Source organism: Oncorhynchus kisutch, linkage group LG13, assembly GCF_002021735.2.
Source record: "Oncorhynchus kisutch isolate 150728-3 linkage group LG13, Okis_V2, whole genome shotgun sequence".
NCBI lineage: Eukaryota > Metazoa > Chordata > Actinopteri > Salmoniformes > Salmonidae > Oncorhynchus > Oncorhynchus kisutch.
In genome coordinates this window covers 59,934,887-59,952,952 of record NC_034186.2, presented here as the reverse complement: position 1 = coordinate 59,952,952, position 18,066 = coordinate 59,934,887, and the positions used below count along the sequence as shown (strand labels likewise).

Here is an 18,066-nt window from a genome sequence, read left to right as displayed (position 1 = left end):
CTTCAACAGCGATCCTTCTATTGCTACTTCTCACTAGAGGTTAACGGTGAAATTGCCATGAGGTTGAGATTCCTTTCTAACTCCCCGGCATTAGATTGGAATGCACAAAAAGGCCACTCAAACCATTTAGTGTGACGTCATTTTATCCGTGGTTTGTTTTCACATGGGATTTGTGAAGCAGAGGGGAAATGACTACCGTCTAGATCAAAACAGAAATTTTACAACCCACATAATAACAGAAACCCACACAGTTATGTAAACACTGTAAATAGCTTGTCTACATTTAATAGCTTTCAAATCTGTTTTCAATTTAATCAACCATTAGAACATGCTAAAAACGTAACCAGGTAGGTAGCATATGATCTAAGCTTCACATTCAGAAACTATTTGGGGGTGGGGGGGGGGGGTTCAGGTATGCCATTGTTACAATATGATCCGATTGACATCAATGCATGACTGAGGGAAATGTGTTAAGAGTTAGGATTCTCCGTTAGTGAATGAGAACACAAAAGATACCTCACAGGGCAGGGGCAGCCAGGTGACCGTCATGTAGCTGTGTAGCAGCTGGAGCTTTGCCTCCAGGGACAGGGTCACACTGAGGGAAGAAGACAGACAGGTCAAAGTTCAAACAGGGGGGGTGAAATCGCCTCGTCATGCCCCTAACAGTAACACCATGTTGGGTGAAACATTTAGAGAAAAAGGCTGCTTCCCAGAATATTACATGCATCATTTAGAGAAAGGAAAATAAGAACTAGGCTACATAAGTGATGTCTGGTAACATGTCGGTTATTCAAACTAGGCTAATGGCGTGGCATCTGTTCAAGTCTTGAGCCCCAAATGGCTCAGCTGAAACTATGTAACCTTTCATAATGCAGAAATAGTATACCGTGTCAGATATGTAGCCAACATGAATGCATAATTGTGCAGAGCTGAAATACTAACGACCCCATGTTTCTATAATCCATTTTCAGACAAACTTCAGAAAGTATTCATACCCTTTGACTTATTCCACATTTTGTTGTGTTTCAGCCTGAATTCAAAATGGATTAAATAATCTCACCCATCTACACACAATACCTCATAACGGTATACCACAAGTTTTTAGAAATGTTTGCTAATTTATTGAAAATGAAATACAGAAATAAGTATTCACACCCGAGTCAGTACATGTTAGAATTATCCTTGGCAGAGATTACATCCATGAGTCTTTCTGGGTAGGTATCTAAGAGCCTTGCACACCTGGATTGTTCAATAATAGATTGTATTCTTCAAACTGTCAAATTGGTTGTTGATCATTGATAGACAGCCCTTTTCAAGACTTGCCATATATATTCAAGCCTATTTAAGTCAAAACTGTAACCAGGCCACTCAGGAACATTCAATGTAATCTTGGTAAGTAACTCCAGTGTATATTTGGCCTTGTGTTTTAGGTTATTGTCCTGCTAAAAGGTGAATTTGTCTCCCAGTGTCTGTTGGAAAGCAAACTGAAGCAGGTTTCCCTCTAGGATTTTGCCTGTGCTTAGCTCAATTCCATTTATTTTTTATCCTAAAAAACTCAAGTCCTTGCCGATGACAAGCATACCCATAACAGGATGCAGCCACCACCATGCTTGAAAATATGACGTGGTACTCAGTGATGTGTTGTGATGAGTCGCCCCAAACATAGTGCTTCGAATTAAAGACAAAGTTCATTTCTTCACAGTTTTACTTTAGTGCCTTACTGCAAACAGCATGCATGTTTTGGGATATTTTATTCTATATTTTTATTCTGTACAGGCATCCTTCTTTTCACTCTGCCATTTAGTTTAGTATAGGGGAGTAGTGCTGAGAAATTGTATGAAAGTTATTATAATTTTTTTTTTTTTAAATAACTAATTGACCAATGTTGGTTCAATTATTTGAAATACATTTTTTCATCCTCCTGTGAGCTCAACGCACACATTGCAGTTTCTCTAGAGATAAATCCGATCCAGCCAGAACTGTGCGATGTAGTAGTGAGCTGAAGTTTCCAGCAGACAAATATTTTGGTGCTTAAAATGTGGTAATTAACACACCTGTGTGTTCTTTGACACTAAATAAACTAGTCACCCCGCAGTGTTTGTCATTACACCCTGATCAAGACCGCTTGTCTGTCGAAATGTTGGATTTTAGGTTATTAAATTATTGCATTTGAGCTCCTAGAGTCTGGGGCTCTCCTTTAATTTTTCAAGTGTTCTATTCCCTTAGCCAGCACCTCGCCTAAATAGGTGAGTTTCTTTCGCCTCTAAATGGATTACAATGACCATAAACCATTGCACATCTACTTGTCGGTCTGTGTTTCTTTTATGCCTGCTACAGAAGAGACAAGAATGCTTGATCGTGAGGGGACATAGAAAGCAGCAGTTGCTTTGCTAGTCATCTCTACCTGAAAATACAGTAAAAAGCAGTCATAAAAGTATGCCTTATTTACTTTGGAGAACATTAAAAATATATATATATATATTTATTTTTTTAAAGTATTTTTGTCTGACCACTTAGGCAGCAGCTCTACAGAGAGGACTTGGAATGAAATAAAGCCATAAAACAAATGTAATATGCACAACTGAAATTTTGAAAGTAATGTGAATAAATTATGGTTAATAAATTAAGCAGTAATGGACAGTCACTACCATCATGGGACTCATTCATTGTTTTATTCTGTGTTACAGCATTCAACCCAAATAACCGAAACTGAAAAACATGATTATTTTTTAAATAATCAAACCAAAACGACCTCAAAAGCACCAATCGCTCAGCACTATTGGGGAGTTCTATCACTACTGTCCGAAGTTCTATCACAGCCATTAAACTTTAACTGTTTTAAAGTCACCATTGGCCTCATAGTGAAATCCCTGAGCAGTTTACTTCTTCTCCGGCAACAGAGTTAGGAAGGCCGCGTGTATCTTAGTCACTGGGTGTATTGATACACCGTCCGAAGGGTAATTAATAGCATCACCATGCTCAAAGGGGCATTCAATGTCTGCCTATTTTTTTTATTTTTTTTATGTATCTACCATTAGGTGCTTTCTTTGGGAGGCATTGGAAAACCTCCCTGATCTTTGTGGTTGAATCTGTGTTTGAAATTCACTGCTCGACTTAGAGACCTTACAGATAATTGTATGTGTGGGGTACTGAGGTAGTCATTCAAAAATCATGTAAACACTATTATTGCAACTTTTGCACATTTTTACTCCTGAACTTATTTAGGCTTACCATAACAAAGGGATTGAATACTTACTGGCTCAATTTAAGCTTTTCATTAATTATTAAAAATGTCTAAAACAATCATTCCTCTTTGACATTATTTTAATTTTATTTTTTTATTTCACCTTTTTTTAACCAGGTAGGCTAGTTGAGAACAAGTTCTCATTTACAACTGCGACCTGGCCAAGATAAAGCATAGCAGTGTGAACAGACAACAGAGTTACACATGGAGTAAACAATTAACAAGTCAATAACACAGTAGAAAAAAAAGGGGGAGTCTATATACAATGTGTGCAAAAGGCATGAGGAGGTAGGCGAATGATTACAATTTTGCAGATTAACACTGGAGTGATAAATGATCAGATGGTCATGTACAGGTAGAGATATTGGTGTGCAAAAGAGCAGAAAAGTAAATAAATAAAAACAGTATGGGGATGAGGTAGGTGAAAATGGGTGGGCTATTTACCAATAGACTATGTACAGCTGCAGCGATCGGTTAGCTGCTCAGATAGCAGATGTTTGAAGTTGGTGAGGGAGATAAGTCTCCAACTTCAGCGATTTATGCAATTCGTTCCAGTCACAGGCAGCAGAGTACTGGAACGAAAGGCGGCCAAATGAGGTGTTGGCTTTAGGGATGATCAGTGAGATACACCTGCTGGAGCGCGTGCTACGGATGGGTGTTGCCATCGTGACCAGTGAACTGAGATAAGGCGGAGCTTTACCTAGCATGGACTTATAGGACTGGGGTATTGTGTGTAGGCCAGAGACAAAACCTCAATTCAATCCATTTTAAATTCAGACTGTAACTACAAAATGTGGGGAAAAATCAAGGGGAGTGAATACTTTCTGAAGGCACTGTATTAATTCCATTTAAGTTATTCTTGTACACCATTCCAGTTGAAACAGCAAATCTTAATCCAATGGAATAAATATCCAGCTATTTTTATTTCAGGCTATTTCTGTATTCCCCTTGTTCCAATCATAGAAGGCATTTAGTCCTAATCTCACTCTCACCGACAAGCATTTGTCTAATCTGGTGCAGGGGTCAATCCCTACCCACAGACACTAGGTCCTATGAGGACATAGTGACTGTGTGTGTTTTTGGAGGGGGTAATGCAGAACCAATTCGAAGTGTAATGATTCAAGTCATACCTTGCCAACATGACATTGTCTGTGTCATCCTTGCCCCATTCCCAGTCCTTCCCAGGGTCCACTGCAAAGTGTACAGGCAGCATTTTGTGTTCTGAGTCAGTAAGAGGGATCACAACTGTGGGGGGAGAGGGAGCAAAAATGATCAAAGTAAAATTAAAGGCATTCTTTCATCCTGCAATTTTCATTCAACTGATGCAAAGTACTAATTAAAGAGGGACTGTAAGGGGGACCCAATTTCACCTCGGGTTTTCCTATGCCTCATTCAGAAAATACAACTGAAAAGACAAGATTCGTGTCTTGGAGGCGTACTTTGATGTTGGTCATGGGGTAAATTCATAAACACTGGCAATCTACTCCAATTAGTACTCTGGTTTAAGAGTCCCAGAATGCAGAATATTTGAATAATTTACAAATGACATACACCCAGTTGACATGTTTCTGTAAAAATAAAAATACATTTAGCCAGTTGTTGCCAGTATGACATTTAGTCACAAACCTCTCTCGATAAGAGAACAGTATAACCAGCTCTTCTAGGTGAGTAAAATGGTCAGAGGAAGGTATTCTCTCATTTGTGTCTGGAAGTAGCTAGCAAGCTAGCCAACTTTAGCGTCAGTGTTTGACTGATGTGAGATCAGAATGCTACTCTTCAGTTGGAACGTCTGAAGTGTTATTTTACGAACAAACACTGTCAGTCAAGGGAATTACAAAACCGAACCTTCAAATATTTCAAAGGAAACATCAGAGATGTCACAGGTAGCCCTAATCTCAGACTTTTTCATTTTAGAAAAATATTGACGTCCAAAAATAATAAAAAAATGTTTTACACGTTAGTCAATTTTGGGACTATGATTGATGTGCAGTTCCTCTAATTTCCACTTTGGTGAGGTGTAGTCTATTCAAGTGGCCCACTTCACTACGAGACGTGTTGGCGTGTTGTAGTAGGCTGCTGATGGATGCGTAACATTACCTTGCTCTTTGGATCCGCCCTTCTGCTCCATGGAGACGAGGGCAGAGAAGTGGGCCTGGTCGTACGCCAGTACTAAGGGCGAGCGATGGCACTTGGCAGCTGGAACCTCCAGAGGCAGATAGATCCCTCCGAATGGGATGGGGGCAAAAGCTGGTAAGGGAAGGAGAATACCGTTTAGCATAAAACATCACAATCTACTACAACACTAAAGTTCATAAAGCACAGCTTATGATGTAAGGCAGCCAATTGGTAATATCAAAATGTATCTTCCTACCCTCTCCTCCAGAGTCCCTGAGCATGGTGTCTGCCACCACTACTATGGGCCTCCTCAGGACATGGGCCAGGACGAACACATGGAACTCCTCCAGACTCTCGTACACAGGCTCCTCTGATGACTCCGTCCTGCACATTGGAAACAAACGGGGTCAGATCAGGAAACACCCAGGAAGTGACATAGGTAGCCACTATCTAACATTTTCCTCTCACGATCTTAAGTCTTCGTTCCAAAACAGAGGCTCATGAAGGGCCGTAACTTCATGTGGTATGCCTCAAACTTAATATAATAGTATACATACTTAACATAAATAATGCGTGTGAGAGATGTCCAAGACAGGTCTTACCCATTGCTGCCATAGTGTATCCTAGGTTCACTGGAGGCCAGTTTTAGCAGCTCATTCCACTCCTTCTGCCACTCCTCCTCTGTGTACACCAGACCAGACTGTGGACACACACACTTCAATACACTGAAATGGAAGTTTGGACTGTAAACAATCCCTTGGACTAAGTTTCACATGGATCCATCCTAGTGAATTCCCCACCTCTTTATTCTGCATGGTCTGCTGCCACCTCCACCTGCGTCTCAGCGACTCCCTCTCCTGGCCGTGGTCCATCAGTGCATATAGAGACTTCCGCAGCATCAGGTCGCGGTCATGAAAGCCCCACATACCTGCAAGACCGTACAGACACATAGTATAAACACCACCATCTCAAAGAAAGGAAAACAAGTGGTTACATCCTAACCTTACTCAAGGCAAGTTGCTTGATGTGGGAGTTCTGTTCTTAATTAGCCTAAACTGCCATTATGGGCCTTATCACAAATAAAGCCCAATTTCTAAGGATGGATTACAAGGCATTTTGCATACAATGCTTAAACCTCAATTGGGTCCTAATTAATTGCTCTGGGCTAAGCCTCTCCAGCAGGACACTGCCGCTTAGCTATAATGTGTATCACAATTATACAAGGGCTTACTTTCAGCTAACAATGAAGCTCTCATCATTGATTGACATAGGAGAGTATGACCTAACACGTTAGATTTGGATCTTGTTTGAAAGGCTATGACACTCACCCAATGACGCTGCATGCAACAGGCAGTTTCCGTCCCCACTCGTTGCCAATGGCAATAGACTCTGACAGTTAGGTCCCACCCGTGTCCACCAATTGAGTCGGCCTTAACGTAAACAGAACAGTCACTCGCGGTTTCACTCACACTAAAAACAATTCAGAACGCACGTGTAGTACTGAGAAACTACGGTGTAGACGGTCATCTAGACAACACAATTAACAAGATTGCCTCAGAAGTGAATAAAGTAATTTATTTGTAATTGGTGGCAGCAGTGGGACCCGTGCAGTTAAACTCACCGGCGTGCTCTAGGGCCACCATCATAGATTGCTCAATGAGGTCCCTCTCGATGAAGCCGCGGAAGTCGTCCCGGTACACAGTGAGGTCGGGCAGCTGGAATGTGCACAAAGGCGTGTCCAGAAGGGGCTCACTACTACAGTTGCCAGTACTGGAGACGTGTGACCGTGCCAGGGACACGATGGTAGAGCTGGCATGGGAGATGCCTCTCGATAGACGCTTCTCTGTGGCTGCAGAGGGAGGTATCAAAAAAGAAAGTGAGGAGTTTAGGTTAATTGTGGGAAGGGGTGGGAAAGAGAAATTGGACAAGGGGAAAGTACACAAGGAAGCCTGACTTGAGAATTGTCAAAAACAAAAAGTGAATTAACAAAACAAAAAGGGTTCTATAGTTTATCACAATGAGGAGAACAAGAGGACAACAGATAAGTGGTTGTGGGTAAGTGACATTATGCCCAAAATATTATTTTACACTTACCACTGTTCTCACCTTGCAGCACCTCCTCTTGACGGTGCAGAAGGGGCCGCCCCACCCTGGCCATCTCCTTCTCCGGGGCTGGGTACGTCCTCTCCTCAGCAAAAGAGTACGACAGGTTCCCAGCATGCACCTGTCGCAGCTGTTCAAAGTCACTGAGGGCGGCAGTGAGATCCCAGTTCTTCCCTGCAAATGAAAAGGACAAGTCAAACCTGACCGAAAAAGCCAACGCATTTTATGAAAGTCAGAGCCACACAACAGTCATTAGTTTAAATATTTACCATATGTCAACAGAACCATGGCGACTGTTATCGTATGTAAAGGCCACTGACACTTTCCGTTGCTTGAGTAAATACTTGAATTTTGAGCACGTCTTGTCTCTCACTGCCGTATAGCTACTGCAGTGCATTACATTTTTAACCCATATTCGTATCTGCAACTTGTGCTGCTGCTAGGCAACAAGAGTTGAGTCTCTTCTGGATTTAACTTCCTCCTTTTACATGGATAGCTTACCTAACCAAGAGCTACCAAAAGCTCTAACTGGGAGGTGCACTGCTCAATTTATACCTCTCACAAGCAGTTGGCCATAAAACCATCTATTTTACCCCAGAATGCCTTGCAACTCACCTTCTAGCAGGTCTCTGGCTAGTCCTGGTTCGGCTCCAGTGGAACGGACAAAGTCGGACAGGACTGCGTCCATATCCAAGGTCATGTGATCATGAATTTACAGGGCGGCGGGGGGCATCAGGGCAGGAAAACACAGGGGATCCGCCCTCCCCAACAAGACCACTGGACCAAGGGGAAGGGGGAGAGGGGCTCTTCAACTTGCCTTACACGTCCAGCCAAACCTGAATAGAATCAAAAATAAGCAAAACGGATGAAAATGCAAACCTCAATTGGCATCAAACTATGATCCATTTGTACAGCATGCAGGTACTGTGGAATGTTATTGGTCCAGGAAAAAGGATTCAAGTGTGTTAAATGTAATCTTATTAACAGCTAACACACAAAAAAAGATAGAACATAATCCCACTGACCCTTTCATAGTACCCACGTGTAAGCCTGTTTTGGTAAAGGGCAACATCTCTGTGGAAAATAAGTTTCCTGTTGACCCTTATGCCTGGCCACATCTCACTCACCCATGACCACTGTTGTGGTAGGCTGCTCACAGAGCTGTTGAGCAAATTAAAAAAGGTGTTCACATTTGCATTGAATCATAGCAACAAAATAACATGTTGGGATGATGCAAATGGGTCTCTAGGTTGTTTTCTACCTACACGGCACACTCTGAACTACAGTGCACAAAGAAGTCTCATTTAGAGAGTCAGCACACAAAGGGTCTGGTGTACTCAAACAATGACTGGGGTTTAGAAAAAGTCCAAAACTACAGCAATCCATAGGCAATAGAAAGCACATGACTGAAAAGAGGCATAACTGGACCAGGCAAAATGTCATGTTACTATGGTAACTGAGGTTTTTAAGAGTAGCAAATAGCAACGATGACCCCCATCGAGACTGGGGAACAATACATTTTCTACAGATGGGCTATTGAAAGGAGAGATGGAGAGGGCAATCGATACAAGTGCAAGGACAAATAGAAATGTCCCTGACAGAAATAAGATAGATGTTGACACTAGAAGCCTCAGTCCATAAGGCAGTTTGGCTGTAGCACTGTGCCAATATGTGACCTATAATACGTCAAAATATAAAACATGTAAACGGTTGGTCCCGTGTTTCATGAGCTGAAATAAAAATCCCAGAAATGTTCCATACAAAAACATTATTTCTCAGATTTTGTGCACAAATGTGTTTTCTTCCGTTTGTGAGCATTTCTCCTTAGCCAAGAATCCATCCACCTGACAGGTGTGGCATATGAAAAACATAATGCCACAGATGTCTCAAGCTGAGGGAGTGTGCAATTGACATGCTGACTGCAGGAAAGTCCACAAGAGCTGTTGCCAGAGAATTTAATGTCAATGTATCTACCATAAGCTGCCTCCAATGTCGTTGTAGAAAATTTAGCAGTACGTCAAACCAGCCTAACGACCTCCACATTCGGCTTCTTCACCTGCAGTATTGTCTGAGGGGGAGTGGGGGATGCTGAGGAGTATTTCTGTCTATAATAATGGCATTTTGTGGTGGGGGGGGGGGGAATCTGATTGACTGGGCCTGGCTTCCCCCATGGCTACACCCCTGCCAGTCATGTGAAATCCATAGATTAGGGCCAAAATAATTTATTATTTCAATTGACTGATTTCCTTATATGAACTGTAACTGAGTAAAACCTTTGAAATTGTTGTTGCGTTTAGATTTTTGTTCATTATAAATATCGGAATTGAGATTATGCTCTCTAAAGCAGTACTTCAACATCCTTTGGTAACCTAGGATAGGGTTGGGCGATATGGCCAAATTACTATAATGTTTTTTATTTATTTTATTGACGGTATGACGTTATTTTATGTTTTTTAATAATAAAAGTTCTAAATTTGCTTTGAGTAGTGCGTGACCCTAGGGTGGCAACACATACATTCTAAGTGATTTCAATGGAGTCTTTTTTTCTCACCTTTATTTAACCAGGAAGGCCAGTTGAGAACAAGTTCTCATTTACAACTGCGACCTGGCCAAGATATTTTATTTTACCTTTATTTAACCAGGCAAGTCAGTTAAGAACAAATTCTTATTTTCAATGACGGCCTAGGAACAGTGGGTTAACTGCCTGTTCAGGGGCAGAACGACAGATTTGTACCTTGTCAGCTCGGGGGTTTGAACTTGCAACCTTCCGGTTACTAGTCCAACGCTCTAACCACTAGGCTACCCTGCCAAGATAGAATTACAGAATTACACAAACAACGTAGTCTCCATTCTGATTGTTTTATACTGTTCAATTCAACTTCAACCCAAAAAGAAAATCATAACGTTCAATTTCAGCATTTGAGATCATTTCTACACTGCCATGTAGGGCTGCACGATATGGGCAACCAATGTGGGCCTTATTTTTTTACCAAATGTTGCAATTTAGAGCAAAACACTTGGGTAAACTGTTGGAATCATGGAAATAGAATGTATATTCTAATTATATAGTTGGAATATAATAGTGGGCACTTTAATAGTGTTGTTTGACGATAGGTGTTTCCTAGGGGACCCTATAATCATTGGCTACATTGAATGATCTCTTAGCTACTTCATGTAGCTAAAATATTCTTAATTTGCGTTCACCTCTTCAATTTCAAAGATACTGTTGCACAAACAACATGCTGATATAGGTCTACACCATCACTGGTTTTAACTAGCTGTATTGCTAATTAGCTTTCGGTTGCTCTTACTCAGTAAATGTATTAGCTAGCTAGCGATTAGCATTAGCGGCTAACAAGATTTAAGAACAACTTGCTAAAAGTGACAACTGCATCATTGTCATCAACATGGTTGCATATGCTGCATTGACCATGCAGACTGGACGCAAGTGTCTCGTGGTCAAGGATAAACAAATGCGCTCCTTGAGTGGTTAGGCCTGTCTGGAAAGTGGCAGAGAGTGGAGAGAGATGACTCAAGTAGCAAAGTACACTAGAAAAAATGGACGTTAGACACTACGCATCCCATTTAACAAACCAAACATTCAAATACCGTTATAGAAGGTAAAGTAAAAACCCAAACCGGCCTGTGCATCAATACGGTAGATCGCAAAAAAACGGTATACCGCACAGCCCTACCATAGCGTGCTATATGGTCAAATGTTCCATGTTACGGCTTTGAGGTACTGAAGTTCAAGCTGTGAGTGGACTACCATCTGTGTTACCTGCAGTCATCTAGCCCCACCCATGCCTCAGCTCATCCACCCTCTATTCTTGCCTCAGCTCTGACTCAGTGAATTCTTCACCACCGCACCTGATGAATCATGTTTTTAAAAAACACCCACCCATCCCTCTCTCTCACTCTCCCTCTCTTCTTACAACAAAGGCACACAGGCAGGCAAGAGAAGAAAGTCAACAGGACAAAAGGTCTTTCTAAACCAGAGTATTTCCAGTGCCCTCGTTCCAAAGTCGGCCACAAAAAAAAGCTTCTTTGCAGGGTATCCAACACACTTGCTGTGTAGAAATGCACTCTTATTCACATATACACATCACATCAAGGCTTAGTCTTTTCCCAAAGCCGCTGTGGATAGGAGCCAGCCTACCCTTCAACAAAACTATACAGTGCCTTCTGAAAATACTTCCACATTTTGTTACGTTACAGCCTTATTCTAAAATTGATTAAACACATTTTTTTTAAACGCAATCTACACACAATACCCAATAAGGACAAACCAAAAACAGGTTTTTAGAAATGTTTGCTAATTTACAACAACAAAAATATAAAACTGAAATATCTACACAAGTATTCAGAACCTTTACTAAGCACTTTTGACAGCGATTAGTCTTCTTGGTACGACACTACAAGCCTGGCACACATGTATTTGGGGAGTTTCTCCCGTTCTTCTCTGCAGATCCTTTCAAGCTATGTCAGATTGGATGGGGAGCGTTGCTGCACAGCTATTTTCAGCTCTCTCCAGAGATGTTTGATGGGGTTCAAGTCCAGGCTCTGGCTGGGCTACTCAAGCCACTTCTGCATTGTCTTGGCTGTGTGCTTAGGATCGTTGTCCTGTTGGAAGGTGAACCTTCGTCCCAGTCAGAGGTCCTGAGCGCTCTGGAGCAGGTGTTCATCAAGGATCTCTGTACGTTGTTCGGTTCATCTTTCCCTCTATCCTGACTAGTCTCCCAGTCTGTGCCATTGAAATACATCCCCACAGCATAATGCTGCCACCACCATGATCCACCTTAGGGATAGTGCCAGGTTTCCTCCAGACATGATGCTTGGTATTCAGGCCAATCTTGGTTTCATCAAACCAGAGAATCTTCTTTCTCATTGTCAATAGGTGCCTATTGGCAAACTCAAAGCGGGTTGTCATGTGCCTTTTACTGCGGAGTGGCAGTACTAGTATAAAGGCCTGATTTGCGGAGTGCTGCAGAGATGGTTGTCCTTTTGGAAGGTCCTCCCATCTCCACAAAAGAACTCTGGAGCTCTGTCAGATTGACCAACAGGTTCTTGGAAACCTCCCTGATTGCTCAGTTTGGCCAGGCGAACAGCTCTAGCAAGAGTCTTGGTGGGTCCAAACTTCTTCCATTTAAGAATGGAGGCCATTGTGTCCTTGGGGACCGTCAATGCTGCAAAAATGTTTTGGTATCCTTCCCCAGATATGTCGATTGACACAATCCTGGCTCGGAGCTCTATGTACAATTCCTTCGACATCATGACTTGGTTTTTGCTCTGACATGCACTGTCAACTGTGGGACCTTATATAGACAGGTGTGTGCCTTTCTAAATCATGTCCAATCAATAGAATTTACCACAGGTGGACTCCAATCAAGTTGTAGAAACATCTCAAGGTTGATCAATGGAAACAGGATGCACCAGAGCTCAATTTAGAGTCTCATAGCAAAGGGTCTGAATACTTATGTAAATAAGCCATTTCTAAAAACCTGTTTTCACTGTCATTATGGGGTATTGTGTGTAGATTGCTGAGGATTTTTTATTTGATTTAATCCATTTTAGAATAAGGCTGTAACGTAACAAAAACGTGGAAAAATTCTAGGGTCTGAATACTTTCCGAAGGCACTGTACATCTGTTGGCAAGAGGCTGTGTGAGTATACTCATCATTCAAAAGAGACAGGAGTTGAGTGGACAAGTACTTCTGGCTCTGGTGGTAGGTTAGTGTTTACACTAGTGAGAGAAGCAAAAGCCAGCAGGACAATATCTCCCTAGGCCCTGGCCTCCATACAAAGCCTCTTGTTGTGTTGACTTTCCTGCATCTCATAAAGATAACTTTGACATGATTAGTTTGAGAAACACTATTACACCTACTGCTGGGAGTTGAGCAAACTAAGTCCAACAAATAATGATGTATCAACGGACAAGCTAGTGCCAATGCCTGCTGGTAATGTGTCGCTCTGTGGACAGAATGGACCCAACAGACCAGTGAAAGGACTTTGTTATTACCAGCCTCTAACATCATCCATTCCTGTGGACGCATTCAGCTTCTGACGCATCAACCAGCAGGAGTTCTTGACAATGAGGTGAGGGCCACAAAACTAGGGAAGGGTCCCACTAAATTATTAGTTGATGGCTGCTAGGGGTGATTAATCGACAAAGACAACAAATTGATGTCAATATTGTGTCTGCAAATATTGACAGCAATGTAAGAGAACAGGGGTTGAAACTAAGTCAGAATTTCCCGAAAATAGTTTCAATCCTGTTTAGGTTATGTGAGAGACACCCAAGCGATGACCTGACTAGCATAATGGCCCTGCTGCCAGCACAGAGCAGTCAGTGATGTGTGCAGGCCGGCTAGGCTTTTGTCTGAGAGGTTACATAATGGAAGCTGCTGCTAGCACGTGGGTGCTGACCCTGGGAGAGGCCTGGATCACTGAAGCAGACATGGTCACCACGGCCTGCTGCAGCCATTGTGTGGGCCCGTGGAAGATTCATGGAGGTAAACAAGGGATGGAGAGACAACCTCCATTACAGTATAGGCTTCCAGCAGTGAAACTGCAGGCTAACCAAAACAGAGACTGAGAGAAGTCTAATTTAAGCATGTGAAGAACAGACATACTGCAAGTGACTTAGGAGAAATGAGAGTTGAGTGTAAGCACAGTCAATGCGGTGCTAATCTGACTTTGACTAACAGGTTAGTAGAAAGCTAATGTCAGCAACCCAGAACCTCTGGCCAGCTACTCCATTAGGTTCTGGGTGGAGGACGGGGAGATGTTGGACTAGTGTGAGAAGCGGATCCTGTTTGGCAGCTTCCCACCCCAACCTCACTCTCTCTCTCGCTCTGCAAGCCTTGGAAAGTCTATGGGCCAAATACACCCCCCCATTCTGAAATTCAAAATAATACATGGGCAGGTGTAGGTGAACCCCTCAAAAATCGTGATTCTTCTAAACAAAACAAGTACACAAAAAAAAACACAACAGAAGAAATGTTCCACACTATCCGTCATATCCCAGTCTCCTGACAGACATTTGAAATGTTTTTGTTGTCACGAGACTAGTACAAACCTAAAAATCAAACACTGAATCAAATTAACATAGAAAAAAAAGATGGTGCTGCTTGACACATTTTGAATGATAAATTGGACCCAAAAGGGGCAAGGCCTGAAATCATGACACTCAATTATTAGTCACTGAAACAGCAGAGGCCTCCTTGGCAAGTAGTTTGGAGCCATGTTGGTCTAACACACAGCTACATAACCTGGGGTGTGAGCCAGCTAAAACAAGAGAGCTGCCACACCAGCAGCTGAGAGCCACAGAAGAATACTAGAGATATCATTCCAAACAGGAATAGGTCTATAGAACAATTGCTTTAAAATTAATCAGATATTATAGGAAGTGATCTAGCCTAAGATAAATGTTTAGCACAACAAGACCGAGAAAGACTAGGTTATAGCCTAGTTATTAAGGGCGGGACTGCTCCAAATGCTTTGTCATGTCACATTGTGTAATCATGTAAGGTCTCTCAATATGACCTACATTACTTAAGTAGGCTTACACCAAGACCTAGATGTGTTTTTTGCACTTGCTCCACTATAGGCCTAGCACTAAGAAAACTTGCCTATCTAGGCCTACAAGACATCTTGCTCCACCAACTTCCATCAAGCCTGGACAAGAAATTAGGTCCAGCTGTACAGGCACTCTTTCATGATAAATCTGCATTGCCTGTGGTAGCGCACAGGGGGAGCATCAAATCAACTGGTAGGCCTACTGCTAAGAAAGATGCACAGGTCTGGAATAACTGATATTTCAGAATTTTGGTGACCTCTGCCAACCCTTCACATAGTCATATTCAGAACCTCATGAAGCAAAAAGACCTAATTTTGAGGCTATTATTAAAGGGAGTTCAACTTCCTGATTTGGCTTCGTTTATCAGCTTGGTCATTAAATGCAGCGGCCATGACTGAAGCCAAAGTAGAGTCGTCTTGGGGGGGGGATGTGGGTGCCTTGTGTGTGTTTTCCCACGTGACAAGCGTGCGTACAGAACTTGAAACAGTCTAACCAGGTATTGTGTCTTGTAGTTGACTAGGCTAGTTAGTGCTAGCCAACTTCTTTTACCAATTAGCAGGCCGGTGTGCAACTGTGGCAAAATTGGTTTGACATTGGATAGCCCATTTCTGGGGCTAGTTAAGCACCACCAATAGATTGTGCAATGTAAATGGGACAATATTTTCATGTTGCAATCTTTTAGTTGTCTCATTAAAATACCTCAATATTTGTATATGCACTTCTACAATCTATAGTACGTTTGAGGTTAAGTCATTGAAATTGGGAGCTACTGACATTAAAATATTGTCCCATGTAGGCCTACATTGTGTAATTTACTGATATCCCTATGGGGCTAGTTGGGAACTATCCAATGTGAAACCAATTTGACCATGGACAATACGATGGGGTCGCGTGCAGCTACGCATTCCGAATTGAGGTTTCACTTGGGTGCTGCCAGCTGTGGATAGGATTGAAATAAACTTAACCCAAGGAAAACTGTTACAGTACCCTTTATTCCATTTTTTTTTTCTTTAAAACTCACAAATCTCATTTTTGGACAAGACTGACTATATGACCAAATGAGAATGAGCTTTTTAAGGGCAGTCATTCGTTAGAGTCAGCCCTCTATGCATCCTTACAAAATGAGAGGGATCTGCACTTCCAGTGAAGTGGGAACAGGGTTGTTGGATGTCACTAGTGCACAGCAGAAGGACTTGCCATTTCATTTGGCCCACTAAGTCATTCATCATGTGAAAAATGAACCTCACTTTACAGTCGAGAGGGAGAGCAGCTAAAGCCTGAGGCCCAATATGAAAACGGTACGGCTAGCCACTGTACCGTACCACCTGAAGATACTCAGGCTTCACAATTATATTGTTCCATTGTCATCAACATATCGCCTTAAGTCAGCCTTTTCCAAAGATGGACAATTGGGTTGTTCTATTCCCATTTCATACTCAGTCAGGACAAGATGGATGAACACATCTCTAAATGTGTCAGTTCTATTTTAGTTTAAATCAACGTTTCCCTGTGATCTCAGTGAGTGTGAAACACTCTCTCACCACTGCAAAAATCACGAGTGATAATATAGAAGGGCTGATAAGACAACAGAGGCTGTGTGAGTTGCGTCAGCGATGATAAATGTTGCCCAGTGGTAGGCCCATACCCCTGGGCTGGAGGAAAGGTGAAGAGGGGTTAGGAAGTGGTACAGTAGCCCAAGGCACAGCAGCTCAGAGATGGCCAAAAACGCTGGAAAAACAGCTTAAGCTATTTGGTTAGACTGATTTATGAACTTTATGAAGTGGCATACTAGACTGTCAACTATAGCCTGATAAGCTATTACTGTACTTGGAAACCCTGTATCGCATATAAGGCTAGCCTAATCACAGCTTTAAAAGAAAGAGCAAAATCTTATGAGCATGTAATAGCCCCAAGCCTTCCTTACTAATAATCCCTCATTCTCAGCAAGTCAAATGACCAGGGATCAGTCAGAAATAGGATCAAGAGATCATAAAGTGACTAAACAGAGTACAGACACTTCATAACTAGAGGAAGTAAAACAATGGTGTGATTACTGACTGAAGCTGAGCCCACTAGCTCATTACATAACTGCACCGCTACTTCTGAGGAGGCAGAGCTTGTCTGGCGGAGGAATGAAGTCAAATCAAGCCCATTTACCCAGTTCCTCCTGAGCTTCAGAATACTGCAACTACAGCTAAGCATACCGCACAGCAGCAACGGTCTTTGCTGTACAAGTCAGCATAACGCAGCTCAACTGAAGTAACCTACTTCTTGCTTTGAATAGCTGCAGAAACATAAAAGGCAGGAGCCCTGGACAAAGAAGCACAGTCCAAGACCATAGGCTACACACTACAAGGCAACGAATCGCAGGACATCATAAGAGACAGAGCTGTCTAACATTAGCCCAATGTCATGCTACGCTATGCAACGTAACACCATGGGAGTCAACACAATGCAAATCATTGAGTGCCCATTAAACATGGCGCAGGAACACAGCAATATCTGTGACCAGACAGGAGCCGAGAAGACACAAGCCCATACTGTAGTATCTTTTCCACATCTCGCCTTTACAATAATCTATTTTTTAAATATGAAATACTCCTGTTCTGCTAGCAAATTGGTGTATTGCTAATGGTACCGTCAATGTTTTGTCCGTTTGGTTAAGTAAATGTGCTTAACCAGTTCAGGTGGCGAGACTAATGTCTCCAATTTTCAATGCCTTCCAGATCTTAGCCAAATCAATATTTAATTGGAGTTGGACCATTTTCTCTGGTCAAAGAACATTTGTTTAAGCTGGTCATTGGAGAAAAATCTATGAAATGCACAATTTGAGCGGGAATATTTTCTGAGATGTCAGCCAATGAAAACTACTGATTTGAGTTTATTAGTGAAAAATTGGTTTTCCATAGCAAAGCAAGCTTTAGTTTGGTGTCGATGGCACATACAATACAAACCATCATTCTGTAACCAAACTTTGCATCTGCTCTATTCTCCCTTCTCCAAATCGAGATCTCAAAATATGGTA

The 18,066-nt window shown here is 42.1% G+C and overlaps 1 protein-coding gene across 2 annotated transcripts in view; it reads right to left on the bottom strand.

The window, feature by feature from the left end:
• LOC109902052 (OTU domain-containing protein 7B) overlaps positions 1-18,066 on the bottom strand; it is a 31,511-nt gene that overhangs the window by 5,450 nt on the left and 7,995 nt on the right. The window contains exons 2-11 of one of the 2 annotated variants that reach the window (XM_031786750.1): positions 8,078-8,298; positions 7,454-7,636; positions 6,981-7,208; positions 6,688-6,789; positions 6,160-6,287; positions 5,962-6,059; positions 5,616-5,743; positions 5,342-5,491; positions 4,375-4,489; positions 517-595 (exon numbers count right to left, since the gene is read on the bottom strand). In XM_031786750.1, coding sequence (XP_031642610.1) covers positions 517-595; positions 4,375-4,489; positions 5,342-5,491; positions 5,616-5,743; positions 5,962-6,059; positions 6,160-6,287; positions 6,688-6,789; positions 6,981-7,208; positions 7,454-7,636; positions 8,078-8,162 — 1,296 coding nt within the window. In that variant the 5' untranslated portion in view covers positions 8,163-8,298. The remainder of the gene's footprint in view (positions 1-516; positions 596-4,374; positions 4,490-5,341; positions 5,492-5,615; positions 5,744-5,961; positions 6,060-6,159; positions 6,288-6,687; positions 6,790-6,980; positions 7,209-7,453; positions 7,637-8,077; positions 8,299-18,066) is intronic. The other variant, XM_031786751.1, reaches the window with a different exon arrangement.